We start from the raw sequence: 25,000 nt of genomic DNA, 5'->3' as shown, positions 1-25,000 counted from the left end.
CATAGAATAATGCACAGAAAGTGTTCAGTGAATAAGTCATTTAAAAAATAAATTGATAAATTATAGCAGTGACACAATCAGTTCCTAGAAATATCTGAAGAAGGAATTTTTTGTATTCCGAAATATTATTATTATATCAGACTATGGATAATTAAATTATAACAGTTATTATAGTCCATTGTTGTTATTATTGTGCCATTCAAGACATATTAGATGTTATAAAAATAAAAAATGGAGAAAAATTTTGGGAAGCATGGAAGTTTTGAAGAATGTAAAGTTCTGATAGCTAGAAACTGATGTGGATGGTTTATTCCAAGTTTCAGCAATTCTGAGTGTAAAAAACTGCTTCTAAGTCATGGATTCTGTTTTGCTTTTTGATATATTGGTCCATCTCTCTTTAATGTCATACCAAAATATGTCAAAATGGAAACAGATCCCATAAAATTCAAAAGTTCACTGGACAAATTTCTTCAAAAAATCCTGAACCAACTTCCTATACCCGGATATTTCTCCAACAATAATAACTCTTTGCTAGAGTGGGCCATGGTGCCCCATATGTGACTAATAGACTTCACCAGGTGGTGCTGTAAAGTTAAACATGGCCTGGGGTTATACTGGCCGAAACCTATCAAAGTTATTATGTTTATGGTTATTAGACGTATGGAATTCAAAAAGGTGGCTGATGGTGAAAAGATTGATAGAGCCATGGCCATGATAGGAATGCTATTTTTTTGGTTCCATTATTGTCATTTTTGTTCTGTTTTTGTTGTTATAAAAATATATTTAATTTTTCCTGTTTTTTTCTTTCTGTTTTCTTCTTCCAGGAAGCAACAAAAGAAACAGTCCAGAAAGCTTAAAATTCAATAACAGGAATTTTACATCTAACAGTGCTGACGAGAGGCTGAAACTAAAGCATAACAATGTGTATTTAGAAGTGGACGGTACCCTTAAAGGCTACAAACATGTTTCTGAAAGTCTCAACAGTGATCCAGTGGACCAGTCACATGACCTTACCAAAGACGACAAATCACAAACAGCGAAAGAAAACAACTTCAAAGCATCTGAGACGGCAAAAGCCAAAGAAAAAGATGACAAACCATTTTTGGTAAACCCAGATCTAAAGCCACCTGGTGGAATTGAACACGTGGAATTCCTTACTGAAACATTCAATGTGGCTTGGTTGGAGATATGTGGGAATTATCCTTGCCAGAAAAACAGCACTTGTGTCGTAGAAGGTAATGAACCCAGATGCGACTGTCCTCTTGGAACGACAGGGAAATACTGCGAAGATGGTAGGTGTACGCCACTTGGTATAAATTGTATAACTCTCTCTCTCTCTTTCTCTTTTCCTCTCTCCTCCTCTTCATCTCTGAACAATAATAATGATAATAATAATGATAATAATAATATAAGAAAATAATGATAATAATTATGATAATAATGATATTAATAATGATAATAATAATGATAATAATAATGTAAGAAAATAATGATGATAATAATGATAAAAATAATGATAAAAATAATGATAATAATAATGTAAGAAAATAATAATAATAATAATAATAATGATAGGGAACAGTAATAATAGAGGTTAAAGAGTGAGAAGTAGGTAAATATATCAATGGTATCTAATAATAACGATGTGGTAGTTGAGATTTGTGTGTGTGTGTGTGTGTGTGTGTGTGTGTGGTGGGGTACTAGGGAGATTGGTTGGGGGTGTAAGGAGCTTATAGAAGACTATCAGTTGTGAGTTTTATCTTTTTCTTGTCTCAGTCATTTGATTGTGGCCATGCTGGGGCACTGCCTTGAAGAACTTTTAGTCGAATGAATTGACTTCAGTACTCATGTTTTCAAAGTTTGATTACTTATTCTATCAGCCTCTTTTGCCAAACCGCTAAGTTACAGGATGTAAACACACCAACACTGGTTGCCAAACAGAGGTGGTGGATGAACACACACACACACACACACACGATGGCTTCTTTCAGTTTCCATCTACCAAATCCACTCACAAAGCTTTAGTTGACCTGAGGCTAGAGTAGAAGGCACTTGCCCAAAGTGTCACACAATGGGACTGAACCACAGAACCATGTGGCTTAGAAGCAGACTTCTTATTTCTTTATTGCCCACAAGGAGCTAAAGGGAATGAAAGGGAAAAGGATATAGCTAGGTGTCTAGTAGTACTAAAAACATAAGGGATTAATCCTAGAAGGGACAAACAAGGACGGACAAAGAGATTAAGTTGATTACATCGACCCCAGTGCGTAACTGGTACTTAATTTATCGACCCCAAAAGGATGAAAGGCAAAGTCGACCTCGGCGGAATTTGAACTCAAAACGTAAAGACAGATGAAATACCGCTAAGCATTTCGTCCAGCACGCTAACGCTTCTGCCAGCTCACCGCCTGTGGTAGAAGCAGACTTCTTACCACACAGTTACGCCTGTAGAATAATGGTACATTTGACCATATGCAACTTGCTAAGGAGAGGGACAGGAGGGTGAATACCAACCCTGTTATGCTTCAGACATGTTTGTCTCTCCACTATGCAGAGTAAGATATGCTTCTAATATAATGAAAAATAATAACAATAGAAACGACAATAACCACATCAACACTAACAATTACTAGCTTAAAGCTTATCTTATCAGCTGCCGTCATCATTCCAGCTCAGCAATACAAAGAGATGTAAATTTTCGATATGGTCAAGTCACCATATCAGCTATACTCAAATACCTTGGTTAGAAATGATTTTTCTCACTCTAAAAGCCATTAGGAGAGAGTGATAAGGAGAAAATGAGGAGACAGGAAAAAAGACAGAGATGAAGAAAAGCAACATAAACGTTTCTGTACTTCCTCTGAGCCTTTTAACTTCAGTGTATAAACTACCTGCATTTTAGATCTATGAGCAATGAGTGATGTTCTAAAATACATTATATATAGTATCATAATAGCAGAAAACTTTCTGACTTTTTGCTTGATTTCTTTACAGAGTTAGAAAAGTAAGGTGTGTAGGCTTCATTGTGTGTGTATTTGGAGCTGGTGTTTCAGCTATCTTTTTGAGACATGTTTTGTTTTTTGTGCATTATTAAGGCTGTGGAGGCACAGGCATGACTGTGTGGTTAAGAGGCTTGCTAAAAATAGACGTCCAATCGCCTTGCCACAAAGAGTGTGTTCTCAAGAAAAAAATCTCAGCAAATGCCAGAATGTAAAAATAAGCAAGACAAATGAAAATATAAGAAATAAAACGATTTCCTATGTATCATGATTAATTTATATTTAATTTATATATATATATATTTAATTTTTATTTATATATCTAATTCATATATATATATATATATATATATATATACACACATATACACATAAAGAGATTGAGAGAGAGGGAGAGAGATGTGTGTATGTGTGTGTGTGCATGCTTGTGTTTGTGGTCCACCAGTTTTTGACAACTGGTGCTATATTTCATTCCATAACAGCTACCTCTGATGAATGCAATGTTACGTAGTCAGACTGTAACCTAACAATTTGTTGAACCTCTCAAGTGCAAAACCAATTGTCAAGATCAGCCATAATTGATATATGATACTGTAAACTTCAATTTATATATATGTGTGTATCAAATAGTGACAGCAGACTTGAGTTTTGCCTAGCTCTGACCCAGTAGAGGTAAGACATTATTATTGTTCACTGGTATTTTTCCCTATCATGTCTGTAATAGATTTGTGACTATTTGGTGGTACAGAAATATTTTTCACTTCTACTCATGTAGTACCCTTGTGTATATATATGTAGATATTTACTATTTTATGTATATATTTTATTAATTTGCCTATACGGCTGATAATTCACTTACCACTCGTAATGGTATTTTAATGACATCATCCCTATACATATATATATATATATATATATATATATATATATATATATATAGAGAGAGAGAGAGAGAGAGAGAGAGAGAGAGAGAGAGATTACCAGCTACAAACAAACATATGCATATACAAATATATACACACAATGTTCACGTACACATATAAGCACACATGTACATGCAAACATATGCACACACACACACACACACAAAAACACACACACAAAAACACACACACATAGGCACTACGTAATCTGGATGATATCCAATGATATCTGCATACAGATAGATAATATCAAGTTAGGATGGGATAGAGACCTAGAGCAACATAGTAAAATATAAAGATAGACAGTTCTATGAAGCAAATAGAGAGGGGAAGTATTATGTTGAAAGAAAGAGAGAAAGAATGAAAGAATGATAGAAAGAGGGAAGGGTAGAGGATAGAAGCAAAAAATGGTGCATCTATTCATCAACTCATCTATGTTTGAATGCAAGAATTTTGTGTCATTCGCCTCTGACAAGTCGAATCAAAGCGTTTTGTATATATTTCATTGTAGAATTCTGTCATTCTCTCTATGTTGTATCCTTTGTGTTGGAGACATTTATCTTCTCACAACATTCATCACCATTATTCCATTCTGACAACTTTTGTGTACACAGCTATTATGCAGAGTTTTTTTCCTTGTTGTTGCTGTTGCTGTTGTTGTTGTTGTTGTTATGGTGGTGGTGGTTGTTTTTGTTTTTTTTGTTATCTCTCTCTCTCTCTCTCTCTCTCTCTCTCTCACTCCAAGAATCCATTACGTTAAATTCTCTCACTCAATCCGTTCCACTCCAGCTTCTGTAAGCAGAATTTTTATTTTTTATTCCATTTTATTTTATTTTGATTGTTCATGTATTTATTTCATTTTTTATACACACACACACACACACACACACTCTCTCTCTCTCTCTCTCTCTCTCTCTCTCTCTCTCTCTCTTTCTCTCCCCCTCTGCTTCTCACCTTTTCCCATTTTTCAATCTTTTTATCACTTTCTTTCTCTTTCTTCTTTTTCTCTTATTGGTATCTTTCTCTCTCCCTCTCTCACACGTGTTTATACATATATATATATATATATATATATATATATATATATACATATATAACATATACATATATAACATATATATATATGTATATATATGTGTGTATGTATATATATATACATATATAGCATATACATATGTGTGTATGTGTATACATTCATATTTTTGTTTTTATAATTTTTTCTTCTTTCTTTTCTTATTTTCCTCACCCCCTCCCCTTCTCGCTCTCCATCTCTTTTCCTCTCTCTCAATTTACAACAAGTCTCTTTTTTTTCACTTTTTTCCCTCCATCTTTCTATTTCTTTGTCTATGTTGTTCTTTTCTGCTAATATTCCTTTCTTCTTTTCATTTTTCTTCCCACCCTCAACACCCCCCACTCTCTCTGTTTCTCACTCTCTCTCTTTCTCTCTCTCTCTCTCTCTCTCCTTTGTCACCCACCTTCCCTCCACAGCTCCTTTTCCACCCCCATTACTATGTTTTTGTTAACCATTAAAGGGAAATGAGTTTAATTAAAAGACCCCCATACTCCCCCCCACATCGCAACCAATACCCACCAAAAAGCCATTACACGGAATCGATGGAGTTTCTGTAGAAAAAGAAAACAAAAAAACAAAAAGCAGTGTGATGCAGCTGGAATGTGGTGCAAAAGTGTGACATCCACACAGAGTCTAGTATCATGTGATGGGGGAGGGGCTATTGTTTTTCTTGTTGTTTAGCCCCGGGGTCAAATCTGACTGAACGGACCCATGATCAAAGATGCTCAGGCTACGACCATTCCATCCTTGTTTCGTTCAGGCTGTGTGTATCTAGGAGTACATTATTGAATGCATCTGTCTTTTAAGAAAGTAGGGTGCCATATTTGAGAAAGAATTTTCTTTGTGGATACGTTTTCTCTTCTTGATCGTCGTTCTGTATAAGGATGAAGAATTCTTTGAAATACAGGTTCTCTACAAGTGTGCCAATGATTTTGCCTCTATATTTGTGCGACGACTGCTTCTATTCAATCTATATTTATTTTATATTTTTATGTCTTTCCTATTTTATTGGTTTCAGTCATTAGATTGCGGCCATGCTGGGGCACCACTTTGAAGAATTTTATTTGAATGAATTGATTCCAGTTCATATTTTTTTAAGACTGGTACTTATTTTGGCATTTAGCGTCCTCCAGTCTACTGCCTTCCTCCCAACGTCTCCTTTTTCTTTACCCCTTGGCATTCTATGCTGTCTCTCCCAACTCAGTCCGTTCTACCTTCTACAGATTAAACACATTCTACATCATCAATCTACCACTGTTTTGCTGGATATTCGTGTCATCTCTTATCATAAGCTTATGATAAGAGATAGAACAAATCATAACATTATTTACATTTGATAGATATTTGTCCTCATCTTGTTTGTTGCTAACATAACATTTCGGCTGATAAACCTTCCAGCCTTCATCAGGTGTCTTGGGAAAATTTCGAACCTGGGTTCTCATTCCTAAGGTATTTTTCATTGTTATTATTATTATTATTATAATTATTCAGATCACTACCTGGAATCAAACTTGGAATCTTGGGGTTAGTAGCCCGCGCTCTTAACCACTACGCCATATGCCCATGGGCAATTATGGAGTGAATTTTTAGGGCTTATAAATCTAATATTTTCCTATCCTTCCTTAATACCGGTTCCCATATGCTACTCATATATGCACCTGATGAAGGCTGGAAAGTATATCAGCCAAAACATTGTGTTAACAACAAACAAGATGAGGACAAATATCCATCAAATGTAAATAATGTAAATGATGTACATAATTCCTCATCTCTTAAATGTAAAACTGTAAACCATAACATTTTAATCATTGCATTTTAAATGAGTTCGGCTTAACAGATTATTTAACTTAGTCGTTAATAATTTATAAGGAATTGGAAATTCCTCACTTCACCTTAGAGTAGCAAGACAATGTGAGACTAATGAGAAAATGGTGATAGCTATATCAGGTAATTAGTCATTTCTGAGATAGTGTGAATTTATTCTCGGTTTTATAATTAAAATTTGTTTCTTATTTTGTATGGAAACTGGAATTCTGTTGATTGTTTTACCATATTTGGTATCCTATGTCTTTTGAATACTCTGGCTTCATTTCAATAAGTTTCAAAGCAATGAAGAATTCATCTCTGATCTTTAATTGCTTTGTCTTTGCTTGTTTCAGTCATTAGACCACGACCATGCTGGGGCACCGCCTTGAAGAATTTTAGTCAAACGAATAGACCCCAATACTCGTGTTTTTTTTTTCTTTTTTCTTCGTTCCTGGTACTTACTCTATTGGTTTTTTTTGTACTGAACTGCTATGTTATGGGGATATAAACACACCAACATCGGTGGTGAGGGACAAACACAGGCACAAAGACACACATTTAAATATATCTATAAACAATAGACTCCCCCAACTACTTCTGCTCATGATCAGAGATGCACATAAGAGATGCACAGAGAGCCACTAAAGAACATGCTCAACTGGTTATGGTCAAACAACTGACAAGCAAATCTGTGGTATTAAGCAGAATATTTGCTGTGGCCCATCTTTTATACCAAGACAAAACAATGTACATGATAACACTTCCAATCAGTTAAGATCAGAAGCCATGAGAGCCACTGCCTGGTACTGCTATTATTATTATTATTGTTCAGTAGTTTTATTTTTATAACGTGCTTTTACTTCACTTCCGAGCGCAGCTCTGTGTGCCTTGGGTATGTGCTGTGGTTTGCTGTGATGCTCTTATGGTTACTGTATTGAAAGTGTTTTGCGTAGGATGTGTGCAGTGCCCAGTAGTGCAATTTTCTGTATGTTATATATATTTGTAAGTTCTGGTGTTTTTGTTATATATTTGTTATTATTATTATTATTATTATTATTACTATCATCTTTATTCCTTCTTTTCCTGAGTTATCTATGTCATGTCTCAGCTCTTCCGAGTATTGCTGCCAACTAAATACTTCCTACGAAGTTTGGTATTTTCAACTTTGCATGCCAGACTATTGCATTCCATAACACACTCCCAAGTGTCCTGGTAACAAATAGGGATCACATTCACTTTTGAGGCTCTTTGGGTTTATTTCACTTCCAATGCTAGATCCTGGTACTTTTCAACTTTCTCATCCTCTGTCTTCACAAAATTCTGGTCTTCAGGTATTGATACGTTGAAGGTCCATTCTTTGGATTCCTTCCACAGGAGACCGACGTCTGGTTGGTTATGTTGGGGCTCATACTACTTGTTTGGACATTCTACCGCATAGTTCCTGCATCATTCTCAGTGTATTCACCTTATCGTCATCACCATCATAAACATCATTTTATCGTCATAAACATCATTTTAGGCGCAGGAGTGGCTGTGTGGTAAGTAGCTTGCTTACCAACCACATGTCTCCAGGTTCAGTCCCACTGCGTAGCACCTTGGGAAAGTGTCTTCTACTATAGCCTCGGGCCGACCAAAGCCTTGTGAGTGGATTTTGTAGATGGAAGCTGAAAGAAGCCCGTCGTATATATGTATATGTGTATGTATATATATATGTGTGTTTGTGTGTCTGTGTTTGTCTCCCCAACATCGCTTGACAACCAATGCTGGTGTGTTTACATCCCTGTAACTTAGCGGTTCGGCAAAATGGACTGATAGAATAAGTACTAGGCTTACAAAGAATAAGTCCTGGGGTTGATTTACTCCACTAATGACTGAAACAAGTAAAAGAGTAAAAGAGTAATCATTATTATTATTATCATTATTATTATTATTATTATTATTATTACTATTATTATCATAATTTTTATTGTCCCTCCTTCATCTCACTTGAAGCAAAATATAGAGATTGTTGTGTTGTTGTTGTTATTGTTGCCATTAGTCCAACTGTGTTAGCAGATAGGTTCTTTGGCTACACTTGTGCCATGTACCTGGAGATAACATCTGCTGTTAATTATTTCCTGGCATTTGCGTGCATCCATGTGTATGTGTGAGCACATATGCATGTATATGTGTGTTTGTGTGTTTGTGTATGCATTTACATTAACGAGAGAACAGCTGGAATATATTAACACAAATTACTTTCTGTGCCAAAATTTAAAGAAGACATTTCATTTGATATAAACATCAACTCCCATAGACAACAGAGTCTTTGAATTAAAGCAATAAAACTGGTGCTTTCTTGCTGCAGGGGTTCTGAGAGGGTAAGAAAAGGTAGACTGGGGTAAAATATACAGAACTGAAGTAAATATGAAGGTTTAATAATAAAAGGCAAAGCGGTACCTCTTATAATTTCTAACCAGCAGAGTAGTGCCTTGCACTAACAATAACAGGGTTAGAGAGAGAATATTCCTCATAATGATGGCACAAAAATTAACTGTTTTCCTATATATGTATGTATGTGTATGTGCAACATGCGTATATATATATGTGTGTATGTATATAAGCACACACCGTGGTTGAAGCCATTGGCGATTCTATTGAATAAATTTATTCTTTAGTATTTCAAGATATTTTTATATAATTTTGGTAAATATATCTGTTAATATGAGAGATGTCAGTGTTATTTCCATTTTTGCATAATTTAGATAACAGTATATTCACTGCACCCTATATATATATATATATATATATATATATATATATATACACACACACACGCAGGCACACACACACACACACACACACACACACACACACACACACACACACATATATATATATAGTTTTTTTTTAAGGTGAAACTGAATTTGTCTTGCTACTCAGGTTTCATTCCAATATAGTCATCAAGCAAGCTATTTCACCTGATGATTGCATCAGTGTGAAACTCAAGTCATGAGACAAACTCGCAGCTTCAGTTTTATAAAACACCAAATCATCTGCAACATGGATTGAGATCCCCTTTCTCATTTGTCTAACATTAAGCAATGTACATACATACATACATATGTGCATGCATGTTGTGTGTGTGTATGCATAAATTATATATATATATATATATATATACACACATATATATATATACAAAAATGCAAACATTACCTTGCATTATGGATCCATTGCGTTCCTGAGCATTTTCTTGTAATGTGAAATGCCATAATGCGAACATATTTCCCATTATAGAATTCCATATTATGGCAAAATTTCCAAGAACACATCAGTTTTGTAATGCAATAGGGATGCCTGTAGATTTATTACACGTGTATATGCATACATGCTTGTATGTGTGTGTGTGTGTGTGTGTGTGTGTGTAAGCCTTATGAAGAATAACATTGCTGCATATCCTTCATCTCAAATTATGTGTCAGTGATCAACTGCATGCTTTTGAATGCACATGTGTATATATTTGCATGCATGTGTATATTTGCATGTGTATATTTGCATGTATATATTTGCATGTGTGTGTGGGAGAGTATGCATCTATGTGTACAACTGTTGCTGTATATATGTGAGTGTGTTTGTGTGGGTGTGTAACTGTATATAAGTGTGAGTGTTGCACAGACATACATGTCCAAATAACACTTGATTATTTGAATTTTGCATATATATATACAGATGTATATGCATGTGTATGTATATACATTGGTGTGTGTGTCTGTGTATATATATATATATATATATATGTATGTAAATGTGTATGTGTGTGTTATTCTGTATCAGTGTGTGTTGCATGGTTCTTAGTATGCACATGTGTGTATGTGTGTTTAAATTTATACATGCATATATATATATATATATATATATATATATACATTTTTATGTTTGTACGTGTCTCTATTGGAATGTGTGAATATGTGTTTATATTTATATGTGTGTATGGGTTTATTTAAATTAGACAGAAATTCACACAAGCTGGCTTGCTTTTGTTTTGTTTTTTTGTATTATTTTTGCTGGTTCTTTCTTTCTTTACTTATATTTCTTTTAGTATTTCTATTTATTTACCTTTTTACATCCTTTTTTTTTTTGTATTCTTCTTACATTTTTGGCTCACTTGTTAATAACTTCTTTCAGAATTCATTAAACTGTTTCTGTAGAATTGACGCCAAGAAGAACATGAAGAATGAGAAGGGCTGGTGGAGAATGTGTGCAATGTTATGTATCTACATATAAACTACACACATACACACATGCACACGTATATGTGCGTGTGTATGTGTCCGTGTGTGTATGTATATACATATATATGTATATATATATATGTACATTGTCTGTATTGCATGCATTTATGTATGTTTGTATGTATGCATATATATATATATACACATATATATATATATATATATATATATATATATATATATATATATATATATATATATATATACATATATATATATGTGGATGGATGGATGCATGTATGTATACATGTAAGTTTATGTATATGTGTGTTTGTGTGTGAGGATTTATATGTGTGTGCAACAGCATATATGCAAATGGGTCTGCTTGTGTTTTGGTGAATATTCCACTTCTTTGATCATTGGAAATACATAGTCATTGAATTAGCATGCATGTGGTTGAGTATCCCACAGATAATTGGTCTCTTTATATAACCTTTAGGTAAAAACTGCCTCACATAATGTAAAGAAGCAACATTACGTAATGGGGCAATTCTTGTTGAAAGGTTTTCTCACAGTTTCCATTTATTTACCGTTACTGGAAAGACGTTGGTTGATCTGAGGTTATGGTAAATATTTGCCTAAGATACAGGAATCGAAACTTGAACCTCTTGATTGCAAATTTAACTTCTCAGCCACTCTACCATGTCTACAAACACACATACACATGTACACACATACATTCACACATTCACACACAAACATATACATCTCCAGGACTGGTGCCACTAAATGTTGCACTCAGGACTGTTAGGAGAGTCTGTAAAATGGTCTGTAAAAACATCTAGAAATAGAAACTATACTTAACTTGTAACATGCCAGCAAGATTCAGTTCCTCGCCAATGTCCAAGGACAGAAACTCCAAATTCGAAGTTGACCTGAACAAGATCACACCCAACACATGCCAACATAGAAAGCATATTATTTACATTATTTACATTTGACAGATATTTGTCCTCATCTTGTTTGTTGTTAACCCACCAGCCTTCATCAAGTGTCTTGGGGAAATTTCGAACCTGGGTTCTCATTCCTAAGGTATTTTTCGATGTTATTATTATTATTATTATTATTATTATTATTATTATTATTATTCAGGTCACTGCCTGGAAACGAACTCAGAATCTTGGGGGTTAGTAGCCCGCGCTCTTAACAAACAAATCAAATGGCGGTGCCCCAGCATGGCCACAGCTCATGAGCTGAAACTAGATAAAATGAAAAAAAAAATGAAAATGAAATATATACACATACATACATATGCACACACTCATATACACACACACACATACACATGTCCATGTGTGTACATACAAATATGTGCTTTTACATAAATTCGGGATTAATCACATATATTTGCAATCAAATGCAGCACCCCTTAAGGTGTATGGGGGGGCATAAACATTATGGATACAGTTGTATGGGTGTGTTTATGGCTGTATGTGGAACAAGGTATCTGTGTGCGTGTGTGTGGAAGGGGTGTGATTTATGCCAACAAACAAATCAAATGAGCCCTTTCAACCTTGTGAACTAAAGTCTCCGTTTTGTCGAATAAATATTCATAATTATTCTCATTAAGGACTGGACAACTCACACGTAGCTATTTGTACGAACATACATATATATTTATTGTCTCACACACACACACACACACACAAACACACACAGATGTGAGCTTCAACACAAACATACATGTGTACACGTACACACTATCTTGCATGCATAAATGCACATGCACATACATTTGTGTGTGCACCTATACATACTGAAGTGTACATGCACATGTAATTCAACACAGACATACATGTGTACACATGCTGTCTTCTGCAAATGTATGCAGATGCAAGCATGTACATTTGCATGTACACACTTGCATATGGGGTATTGTGTACACATGTGCACTTAACCCCAAATGTATATGAACACATACACTTCTGCACACATGAATGCATCTGCACACAAACATTTGCATGTGCACACTTATACATATTGACAGTTACACCCACATGCACTTGAATACAAGCATACATATATATATTCACACAGTCTTGCATGCATAAATTCACATGCACACATACATTTGCATGTGCGCATTACCACATGTATTATCATGTACACGCTTGTGTACTCAAACACACAGACTTGCATGCATAAACACAGTCACGCATACACATATATATGCGAATGTGCACACATTCAATGAAAGAAATAATCTTAAGCATATAATCTCTTGAATTAATGGTTCTCAGGATAGACTTGTCTCCTTAATCTTGGCGTTTGTTGTTTCCCAAACTATCATAGCAATTTATTGGAAGGTTCTTAAATTTTTATAGATTTATCATCATCACCATCATCATCATCATCATCATCATCATTATTTAGGTGGCAAACTAGCAGAATCATTTCAATTTCAGACAAAATGCAAAGTGACATTTCTTTCAACTCTTTAGATCCTAAGTTCAAATGCCACCAAAGTCGACCTTGCCATATATTTTTTTTTTCGGTGGGGGTGGGGCATTAAATTAAACTAAGTACCAGTTAAGCTCTGGGGTTGACATAATTGATTAACCTCCTCCCAACAAAGTTTCAGACCTTATGCTAACAGTAGAAAGAAATTATTATTATTAATATTATTATTATTATTATTATTATTATTATTATTATTATTTTATTATTATTATTATCATCATCATCATCATCATCATTATTATTATTATTAAATCACTTTTAGTCATCCACAGCCATCTTTTTTCTCTGTCTGTCTGTCTTATCTTCAACATCCCAATGAAATTGACCAAACATTCTTTTCTTTATCCACCTATTTTCAGTTTCATTCGTTTTCAATTTCTTGTATACTGCTTTATATTTGCAATCTTCCATCCTACACAAGCCTGACCTTCATACTTCTAATAACAGTGGTTCTGTGGCATTTTTTACACATCATGCTATGTTGCTTTCCTCTACTTTAATACTGTGTTCATATCCAATAAGTCCTCTTCCACCTCTTTTTCTTGGTACATACAGTCTGTCTGTATGTCACATTTTGGGTGGAGTGACCCATATCTAGTTAGTAACTTCCTTGCCTTTCTGTCTAAGCTGTTTAGTTCTTCTACTGTCCATGCAATCACCCCTGCTTCATATCTTTATTTTTATTATTATTATTATTATTATTATTATTATTATTATTATTATTATTATTATTATTATTAAGGTGTTGAACTGGCAGAATTGTGACTCTGCCACAAGAAAGAGCTTGGTGGCATTCCTTCCAGCTTTACATTCTGAATTCAAATTTTGATGAGGTCAACTTTAAATTGGAACACCTTTAATAATATACCTGGTCAGTGGTGGCCAACCCCCATGCTAAACAATAACAGAGAGAAAAAATACAAAATAAGATACTATCCAATATAAACTGCCGCAAGGTAATACATAGAGAGTACATATGAACTTGAGGTAGTTTACTTCGATGAAATTACCATAAGATAAAATATAACACATGGTGAATATTACTCCGAAACATGAAATATTCTACAAGATAAGCATCTGTGTACTGCAACCATTATTGTAAGAAGAATAGTTGTAACATGATGTACAGAAGCACATAAGGAACAGGATTACTTTCTCTCACTCTCTCTCGCTCGCTTTCATTCTGGAGGATCTTCTATGTCACAGCATAAAATTTATTCTGCTGTTTCTTATTATCTCTGCTCCCTTTAGGAGTACGGTGCTATAACTGAAGCCTGACGAAAGCCCTTGTGAAAGGATTTGGTACCCGAGAAAAGAAAGAAGCCTGTCGTGTGTGTGTGTGTGTGTGTGTGTGTGTGTGTGTGTGTATACATATATTCACATGTATGTAAAGACATATACATAAATATAAATATATATATATATATATATATATATATATGTATATATTAAGTATATATACATGTATATATATATGTATGTATGTATATGTATGTATGTATATGTATGTATGTATGTATATATATGTATGTATATGTATGTATATATATGTATGTATATATATGTATATATATGTATATATATGTGTATATATATATATGTATGTATATAGTTATATATATATGTATATGTATATATATATATATATATATATATATATATGTATATATGTATATATATGTATATATGTACATATATGTACATATATATATATATATGTACATATATGTATATATATGTATATATGTACATATATATATATATATATGTATATGTATATACATATATATATGTGTGTGTGTGTGTGTCTTTTGTGTGTGTGTGTGTGTGTCTTTTGTGTGTGCCTGTGTTTGTGTGAGTGATTTCATGTCCCCTTCATCTACATGTGTGCTTGCTCACCGATTGTAAACTGAAGGCTAGAAGCAAACAACAATGTCGTTCTATCTCTAGATGTGAAGAGATATCTGGCTTGTCTTCTACACGCTACCATGCCAAACCTATCCATAGACACCTCATCAATGCCCATTCTTATACATGCATTTCCTTGCATTATCTCCTCCTCACATACACACACACACACACACACACACACACACATTCCCTCTCCCTTCTACTCTCCCCACCGCTCTCTTTCTCTCATTTCCATTTCTATAGCAATTCCATTGTAGGATTTTGCTATTTACCCAAATTATTATCATGTAAGTATAGGAAAATACCGAAAGCTACTTAAGAATGCAAGATAAAGAAGGAAAATATTTATTTATTTATTTGCCATTGAATAAATTCATTCCTTTTCTGCAGTTTGTGCTTTAAGTGGTTTTCATTATTTTTCTTGTAACGTTTGTTATTGTTGTTGTTGTTGTTGGGTTCTGTTTGTCAATGATACCGTCGATGTTGTATGTTGGTGACATTATTGGACATCTATTAAGCATGAGGATCTCTTCAAGATCACTTAATTCAGGAAAGCTAAAAGTAGGGAAACATGTTACATTAAGGTGTATGGTATGGCTATGAAGTTCAGTTTGTAATCACTTGGTTCTCGGTTCAGTCCTATTTCACAGCACCTTTGACAAGTTTCTCTGGTTCACCTTTTGCGTGAAATTTGGTATTTTGGACCTCTTTGCTCTGATGAGCCTGCTCTCGTAATCTGCACTGATTTGCAAATATACATTTGCATTGTATAATGCAGAGCGTGCAGACATGTAAACATAATTCATTACACACTGAAATTATTATTACATAAAGAAGGCTGTGAAACAACTGTAACCCTAAGGATGACAATTAGCTAAATAAATATATTCACCTCTCCTGACTTTTATGGGTTATATATATATAAAGCATTATCATTGCCAGGACCACTGACTGGCTCCCATGTCGGCGGGATGTTAAAAGCACCATTTGAACGTGGTCGTTGCCAGTGTCACCCTACTGGCACATGTGCCGGTGGCACATAAAAAACACCTTTTGAGCGCGGTCATTGCCAGTACTGCCTGACTGGCCCTCATGCCAGCGGCACGCAAAAGCATCTACTACACTCTCAGAGAGGTTGGCATTAGGAAGGGCATCCAGCTGTAGAAACATTGCCAGATCAGATTAGAGCCTGGTGCAGCCTACTGGCTTGCCAGTCCTTGGTCAAACCGTCCAACCCATGCCAGCATGGAAAGCAGACGTTAAATGTCAATGATGATGATGATGATGATATATATGTATATAGGCACAGGAGTGGCTGTGTGATAAGAAGCTTGCTTCCCAACCACATGGTTCTGGGTTCAGTCCCAATGTGTGGCACCTTGGGCAAGTGTCCTCTACTATAACCTCAGACTGACCAAAGCCTTGTGAGTGGATTTGGTAGACGGAAACTGAAAGAAGCCTGTTGTATATGTGTGTGTGTGTGTGTGTGTGTGTCCCACTATCGCTTGACAACCAATGCTGGTGGGTTTACATCCCCTGTAACTTAGCAGTTCAGCAAAAGAGACCGATAGAATAAGTACTAGGCTTACAAACATAAGTCCTAGGGTTGTGGTGCTCCTACATGGCCACAGTAAAATGTCTGAAACACTGAAACGAATAAAAGAATATATATATATATATATATATAGAGAGAGAGAGAGAGAGAGAGACACACACACACACACAAGCATATGTCCATGCATCCACACTCACACTGGTTTACACAACAGACACATACGTGTGTGTGTGTGTGTGTGAATCTCTGCATATCTGGTGTAAAATTGAGTTGATTTAAAAGATAACTGTTACAAACGACAATGGCATCCTGTATAAATTGCTACTCGGGGTTGAAGAGAAGAAACTGAACTGGTGACTTGTATCTAATAAATTAGATAAAAAGTTATTTAATTTGATTGAATTGGTAAGGTAAAGTGCATTATGTTTTATAAAACATTGTTTCATAAATGATGAGGATAATGGTGAAGATCGCTTAAATAACATAATTTAATAAATATTCATATATTTTTGTTTCCAAAATTTCATATATTTAATATAAGGTATTATAATAACTGACGAAAGGGGGAACAAATATTAAAAATTAATGTTCATAATTTAACAGAGAGAAAGCAATTTAAAGGAGCGTATAAGGAAATTATAGAGAATTTATTATTGTTAGTAAATTCAGTGGCAAAGAGGGAGGTAAGGAAATATTTTGTGTCAGGTATAAAGAAATTAAGGAAGAAATAAGAAAAATTGTTGCGCAAAAATTAAAGTATGTAACTAATATATGTAATATCTATTCTGATAAATAAAAGGTGATTGCAGAGCGGAATAATGGAGCAAAATATAGGATATAATTTGGTATGATTAAAAGATTTAAAGAGAAATTTAAAATAAAAGTATATTAACAAATTTAAAATAATAAAAATATATTAAGAAATATGAAATAATAAAAATATATTAACAAATTTAAAATAATAAAAATATTTTAAGAAATATAAGATAATAAAAATATATTAACAAATTTAAAATAATAAAAATATTTTAAGAAATATAAAATAATAAAAACATATTAACAAATTTATAATAATAAAAATATATTAAGGAATTTGAAATTAAGTTTATATTTAAAATTGAAATATTTGCCAAGAATTTTTTTGATATTAACAATTACCTGACTGTTAAATTATGAACATTAATTTTCAATATATTTTTTTTCAATCTTTTATTTTTTATTTTACTTATTTTTTTTTTACTTGTTTCAATCATTGGATAGTGGCCATGCTTGGGCACTGCCTTGAAGAGGTTTTAGTCAAATAAATATAACACAAATATGAAGAGAGAGAGGGAGAGAAAAAGACAGAAAGAGAGAGCGAAGTTTATAAAAATGTTGGACTGGAAAACAATGATGATGGTGGTGATGATGGTGGTGATGATGGTGATGATATAAATAATTATTTGATGTAATTGACCATCCCCCTCCCCTCAAATTCCAGGCCTTCTATCTATAGTAGAAAGGATTATTATTACTTTTATTATTATTATTAATAACTTATGATGAGCAGAATAATTTTATGATGAGGAGGAGGAGGAGGAGGAGGAGGTGGAGGAAGATATGATGTCATTGTAATGACGGAAATAATGCTAAGAGGGAAGATAATGTCAAAATGATGATCCTCCTGTTATATTTCATAATGATTATAAGGATAATGCCATAATGAGGATGATGATGATGTTGATGACGATGATGATGATGAGAATGATGATGATGATGATGGGAATGATGATGATGACGATGATGATAATGATGGTGATAATGATGACGACGATGATGATGAGAATGATGATGACGATGGTGAGGATGATGATGACAATGACGGTGATGATGATAAAAACAATGATGATGACGACAATGATGATGATGATGATAATGATGATGACAATGATGATGACGAGAATGATGATGATGATGATGAAGATGGTGAAGACAATGATGCTACTGGTGATGATGATGAGGAGGAGGAGGAGGGTGCTGGTGATACTGGTGCTGGTGATGGTCATGATGATGTGCTTCTGTGCAGGATGCATTCATTTATTTTTTTTCCATATATATTTTAATCTTTCTCAATGATGAAAATTTCATGATGATGATCGATGATGACGCAGATAAGGTTGATGACGACGAGGAGGAGAAAGAAAACAATGATGATAAAGTTGAGGATTATAGATAATGCCACACTGGACACATGATTAAGTTGATGATGATGATGATGATGATATTGATGATTTGTTTTGTATTTGCCACATGGGCATTGAATGAGGGGACATTAAAATTTGTGGGGTCTACATTATTTACATTTGACGGATATTTCTCCTCATCTTGTTTGTTGTTAACACGACGTTTTGGCTGATATACCCTCCAGCCTTCATCAGGTGTCTTGGGGAAATTTTGAACCTGGTTCTCATCCCTAAGGTATATTTTTCGAGGTCACTGACTGGAATCGAACTCGGAATCTTCGGGTTAGTAGCCCACACTCTTAACCACTATGCTATATGCCGGGATAATAATAATAATGATGATGATGATGATGATGAAGATGACGACGATGACAACGACGACGAAAATGGGCATGAGAACCCAGGTTCGAAATTTCCCCAAGACACCTGATGAAGGCTGGAGGGTATATCAGCCGAAACATGTTAACAACAAACAAGATGAGGACAAATATCCATCAAATGTAAATAATGTAAATTCCCCAGCATGGTTGTATTCCACTAACTAAAACAAGTATAGGGTAAAAGATGTTTATTGTAATTATTAGTATTAATATTGTATATTTTTTTTTTCCTTTTCCATATGTTTCATATATTTTTCTTTTCTCTTTCATTGCTCCACCTTACCAACCCAATCACAGAAATTGTCGTCAGGTACCCAAAATTGAATGGCCGAGGATATTTGGCTTTCCCTGTGTTGCGTGATGCTTACAAACAGTTCCGCATTTATCTAGAAATCAAACCAGAATCTCCAAATGGATTATTGCTATTTGCTTCCGAGAAGCCGGATGCTCGAGGAGATTTCTTCTCCGTTGCCCTTGTTGATGGACAAGTAGAATTCCGGTAAGTCGCTGTACAGCTTTCTATTATTATCTATTATTATTTGGAGTATGAGACGTTTTGGCGCAGCCATTTTGGCATTGCCTTTTTGGCATCACTGATTCAATGCTGACTTATTTGACATCAGACGTTTTAATATTTCTCCTCTCCTTTCTCTCCTTCCATCCATCCTCTTTTTCTCTTTCTTTATCTCTCATTTTCTCTCTTTTCCTCTGTTCTTCTCTTTCTCTCTCTGTCTCTCTCTTCTTTATTCTCTCTCCTTTTCTCTCTCTCTCTCTCTGTTTATGTGTCTCAGCACATTTCTCTTTATGTGAATGAAGAGAGGGAAATGTTCATGTCAATCATGTTCAGTTAATAAATTATAATATTTCAATCTCTCTCTCTCCATTTCTCCCTCTTTCTCTTTCTCCCTCTCTCTCTTTCTCTAACTATACCTATACCTGAATAAGGTTTGTTTTAAGGATGTTAAACAAAACACCCATGTTTCCAGAGGTGAGTTATTCCAACTCCGAAGAATTCCTCTCAACACATGGCTATATGATGCTTCCCCACTACACCTGTTCTTGATCAGAAATGCACATATCGTCACCCACCAAGGGACATGCTCAACTGGTTAAGGTCAAGCCACTGACAAGTATATCTCTGATATTGAGCAGAATATTTGCTGAAGCCCATCTTTTTTTATACCAAGGCAAAACAATGTCCATGATAACACTTCCAATCAGTTAAGATCAGAAGCCATGAGAGCCACTGCCTGGTACTGCATTCGGGCGTTTATTATTATTATTATTAGTAGTAGTAGTAGTAGTAGTGGTAGTGGTAGTAGTAGTAGTAGTAAGGTGGTGAGCTGGCAGAATTTTTAGCATGCCAGGCAAAACGCTTACAATATTTTGCCCATCACTACGTTCTGAGTTCAAATTCCGCCAAAGTCGACTTTGTCTTTCATCCTTTCGGAGTCGATAAATTAAGTACCAGTGAAACACTGAGGTCGATGTAATCAACTTAATCCCTTCCACAAAATTTCAAGCTTTGTGCCTTAAGTAGAAGGGATTACGATGATGATGATGATTATTATTATTATTATTATTATTGACTCTGCACAGCTTCTAACGCTGGAGATGTATTACAGTGTCAGCTGTTCCCTACCAGTGAACTAAGGTAACACCTCGTATTTTTCGAGCACCTTCCGTATTATTATTATTGTTCAGTAGTTTTATTTTTATAACGTGCTTTCACTTCACTACCGAGCGCAGCTCTGTGCGCCTTGGGTATGTGCTGTGGTTTGCTGTGATGCTCTTATGGTTACTGTATTAAAAGTGTTTTGCGTAGGATGTGTGCAGTGCCCAGTAGTATAATTTTCTGTATGTTATATATATTTGTAAGTCCTGGTGTTTTTGTTATGTATTTGTCTGAATATTTTTTCATTATACCTAAAGCACCTACTATGATAGGAATTGTTTCTGTTTTTAGATTCCACATTCGAATTACCTCTATTTCCAGGTCTTTGTATTTTGAAGGTTTCTCCATTTCTTTTAGGGAAACGTTGTCATCTGCTGGTATTGATACATCAATTAGAAAGCATTTTTTTCTATTATTATTATTATTATTATTATTATTATGACAAGGAATTTGACAATGATGACAATGAGGCTTTTAATCCCCGTCTTCATGATGGTGTTTGTTATTGACTTCCACAGAGTTCTGTTTGTCCTTGCTTTTTAAAGTCAGAGAAATCCTTCAGCGCTTCTGTATTTGTTGACTCTTTTACGAGCTTTAAATTGACTTATTAGTGTTAGTGATAATGTTGGCAGTAGTATTGCATTAATGGTGGTGCTGGTGATAGCGGCAGTGATGGTGGTGGTGGTGGTAGTTGTGCCGATAATGTTCGTTACGACAACTAGTTTTGAAGATATCTCCAGTTGCTATGGCTACACTAACATTCTAAATTTTTCGATTTCAACAAAAAAAAAAGAACAACCAAAATATATATATTTTTTACTGTTGTTTTTTTGTCTTTATTTCTGTTATTGTTTTATAACAGTTGTTTCAGTTTTGTTATGTCAGTCGTTTTACATTTTTCTTCTTGTTGTGGTTGTTGTTGTCGTTCTGTTATCTCGAATGCTTTTATCTGCCACTTGTGCTGCTACTGCTGCTGCTACACATGTAAAATAAAATATAATAACCTTTTCCTATAATTGCTTCTTATGAGATGAAGCTACAAGTTGATCTCCTGACGTGCACTACAATACTTTCCAATTGTTGTATTATGTAAGACAAAATAGCTTAGTGAGAGAGAGACCGTTGCTAGAAAAAAAACAGACAAAAAAAACAGAAGGGTAATGATAAAATATAAAATACAGTGAGGAGGAGTGGGGGAGAAGGAGGGGAGGGTGGTGGTGGTGATGATGATGATGATGATGATGAAGGTGATGGTGGTGGTGATGATGAAGGTGATGGTGGTGGTGATGAAGGTGATGATGATGAAGATGATGATGATGATGATGACGACGATAGCGATGATGCTGAAGTTGATACTGATGATGATGATAACAAGGACCTCAATGCTGCACAAACTACTTAGTTTTCCCACCAGGAAATCTCTCTTCTTTATTATTATTTTATTTTGTTATTTCATCATTTTATTTCCTAAGATGAAATGCAATGAGTTTAGAGTTTAGATGTTGGTAGGTGCATGATCAGCATTTTATGTGAGCATTGAGAGACATGGCCATGCGATTGAGAAGATTGCTTTGCAATCACAACACTTTGAGTTCAATCTTACAGCACACCACCTTGAACAACCGTTTCCTATCAGAGCCTTCAATTTAATTTTCTATGTGAAAACTGTAAGGAAGCTTGTAGTTTGTAGAAGTAACTATTTCTGTTCTTGGGAGGGTGACCTCCACACCCCCTTTGGTTATGAATGACCATGGGATTGCATCTAGAAAGTTCCTCGCTGAAGCACAGGTGTGAGTAAGGTTGCTTATGGAATGCCAGCGGTCACCCATGCTGATCGGTCTCCTCTTTCTACGCCACCGGTGTTATCTAAGGGAAGGGCAAAGGGGCTGATACAGCTTGGTACTAATGATGTCACAACTCATTTCTACTGAATGAACTGGAGTAGCATGAAATAAAGTGTCTTGCTCAAGAACACAACATGCAGCCCAGTGCGGGAATTGAACTCACAGCCTCATGATTGCAAGCTCGATGCTCTAACCACTGAGCCATGTGCCTTCACTGTTCTTGGGAGAGTGATTTAATTCATTGCCTAGTTTAAGCAGTTGCCACATTAGCCATGAGACTGGTGAGAGAAAGGGAGTAATTCATCCTCCAGCAGAGTCTTGACCACAAGGTATAGTCCTTGTGGTGTAGTAGCCAGTGTGACTCATTGGTCAAGAGCTATGCTAGTGAAGTGCACTGTCAGTCCTTGGAAATAGGCAAGGACTGACAGCAGGAAGAGCATCCAGCTGTAGAATATATATCTACCTCAATAAATTCCATTTGAACCATGCAAACTTGAAAAAGTGGACATTAAACAATGATGATGATGGTGGGGATGTTGGTGGGGATGAAAAAAAAGAGAAAGAAAATGTTGATATTATTGTTTCAAAAAAGTAAAAAAAGTGCACCAGTTACAGCTTCACCGCAAAATGCAACAGCATGTAAAAATTTATTAAAGTGCATCAAATGTTTAGTTTTAGACAATACAATAACATTCAAACGCTGCAAATAAGTGCACTGAAGGTGCCTTGTCATGCGTTATTCTGGTGATGAATTAAGCTCTCAGTCATTTTACATCACAGAATACAGCATCATCAGGATGATGATGATGATGCTGCACCATAGAGCACACTAGTTACAAATATCTTTTCTCAATAACAATAGCATGAAAAGATTGAAAAAAACAACAACAAAAAAAAAAAAAATAATTAATTAAACAAGCAAATAAACAAAAGACATTTGCAAACAATTAAATGTTCTCGTTATAGAATACAAATTATTTTGTTTTCATTATCATTATTATTATTATTGATTTCTTAGGTACATGGTTATTATTATTATTTTTATTTTTTTTATGAGAAGAACTTAGTTAATTGAATCAACTTCAGCTTTATTTCTGATTCATTTTTGTTTTTCATATTTGTACACTCCACCACCACCACCACCACCATCACTACCACCACCACCACTACCACCACCACCCCTATTCATGAGTGAAATGTCAACATTGGTCAGATTTCAACTGAGAATAAATCTGTTAATAATATATAAGAAATTTGGTCGTAAGCTGGCAGAATCATTAGCACACTGGGCGAAATGCTCATTGGTATTTCGTCTGCCGTTACGTTCTGAGTTCAAATTCCACCGAGGTCGACTTTGCCTTTCATCATTTTGGGGCCGATAAATTAAATACCAGTTGCATACTGGGGTTGATTTAATCGATTGGCCCTCTCCCATAAAATTTTGAGCCTTGTGCGTAGGGTAGAAAAGAATATTTTAAGGCGGTGAGCTGGCAGAAATGTTAGCATGCCAGGCGAAATGCTTAGCGGTATTTCGTCTGTCTTTAAGTTCTGAGTTCAAATTCTGCCAAGGTTTACTTTGCCTTTCATCCTTTTAAGGTCGATAAATTAAGTACCAGTTGCATACTGGTGCCTAATCGACTGGCTCCCTCCCCAAAATTTCCAGGCCTTGTGCCTATAGTAGAAAGAATAATTTGTAAGAATTTGGTGGTGAGCTGGCAGAATCGTTAGAAATGCTGGGCAAAATTCTCAACAGCAGTTTGTCCATTTTTATGTTCTGAGTTCAAATTCCACCGATGACAACTTTGCCTTTCATTCTTTCGGGGTCGATAAATTAAGAACCCAGTTTTGAAATTTTCCCCCCAAGACACCTGATGAAGGC

The 25,000-nt window shown here is 35.0% G+C and overlaps 1 protein-coding gene across 1 annotated transcript in view; it reads left to right on the top strand.

Moving 5' to 3' along the window:
- The window catches only part of LOC106875003 (pikachurin), a 474,529-nt gene that overhangs the window by 298,182 nt on the left and 151,347 nt on the right, over positions 1-25,000 (top strand). Inside the window, exons 3-4 of the mRNA XM_052970397.2 lie at positions 825-1,292; positions 19,900-20,101. Of these exons, the coding sequence (XP_052826357.1) occupies positions 825-1,292; positions 19,900-20,101 (670 nt within the window). The remainder of the gene's footprint in view (positions 1-824; positions 1,293-19,899; positions 20,102-25,000) is intronic.

The sequence above is a fragment of the Octopus bimaculoides genome, chromosome 9, assembly GCF_046866305.1.
Source record: "Octopus bimaculoides isolate indiv1 chromosome 9, ASM4686630v1, whole genome shotgun sequence".
In the NCBI taxonomy this organism is placed as follows: Eukaryota; Metazoa; Mollusca; class Cephalopoda; order Octopoda; family Octopodidae; genus Octopus; species Octopus bimaculoides.
Note: the sequence above shows the minus strand (reverse complement) of the source record. Positions and strands in the feature narration are given on the sequence as shown.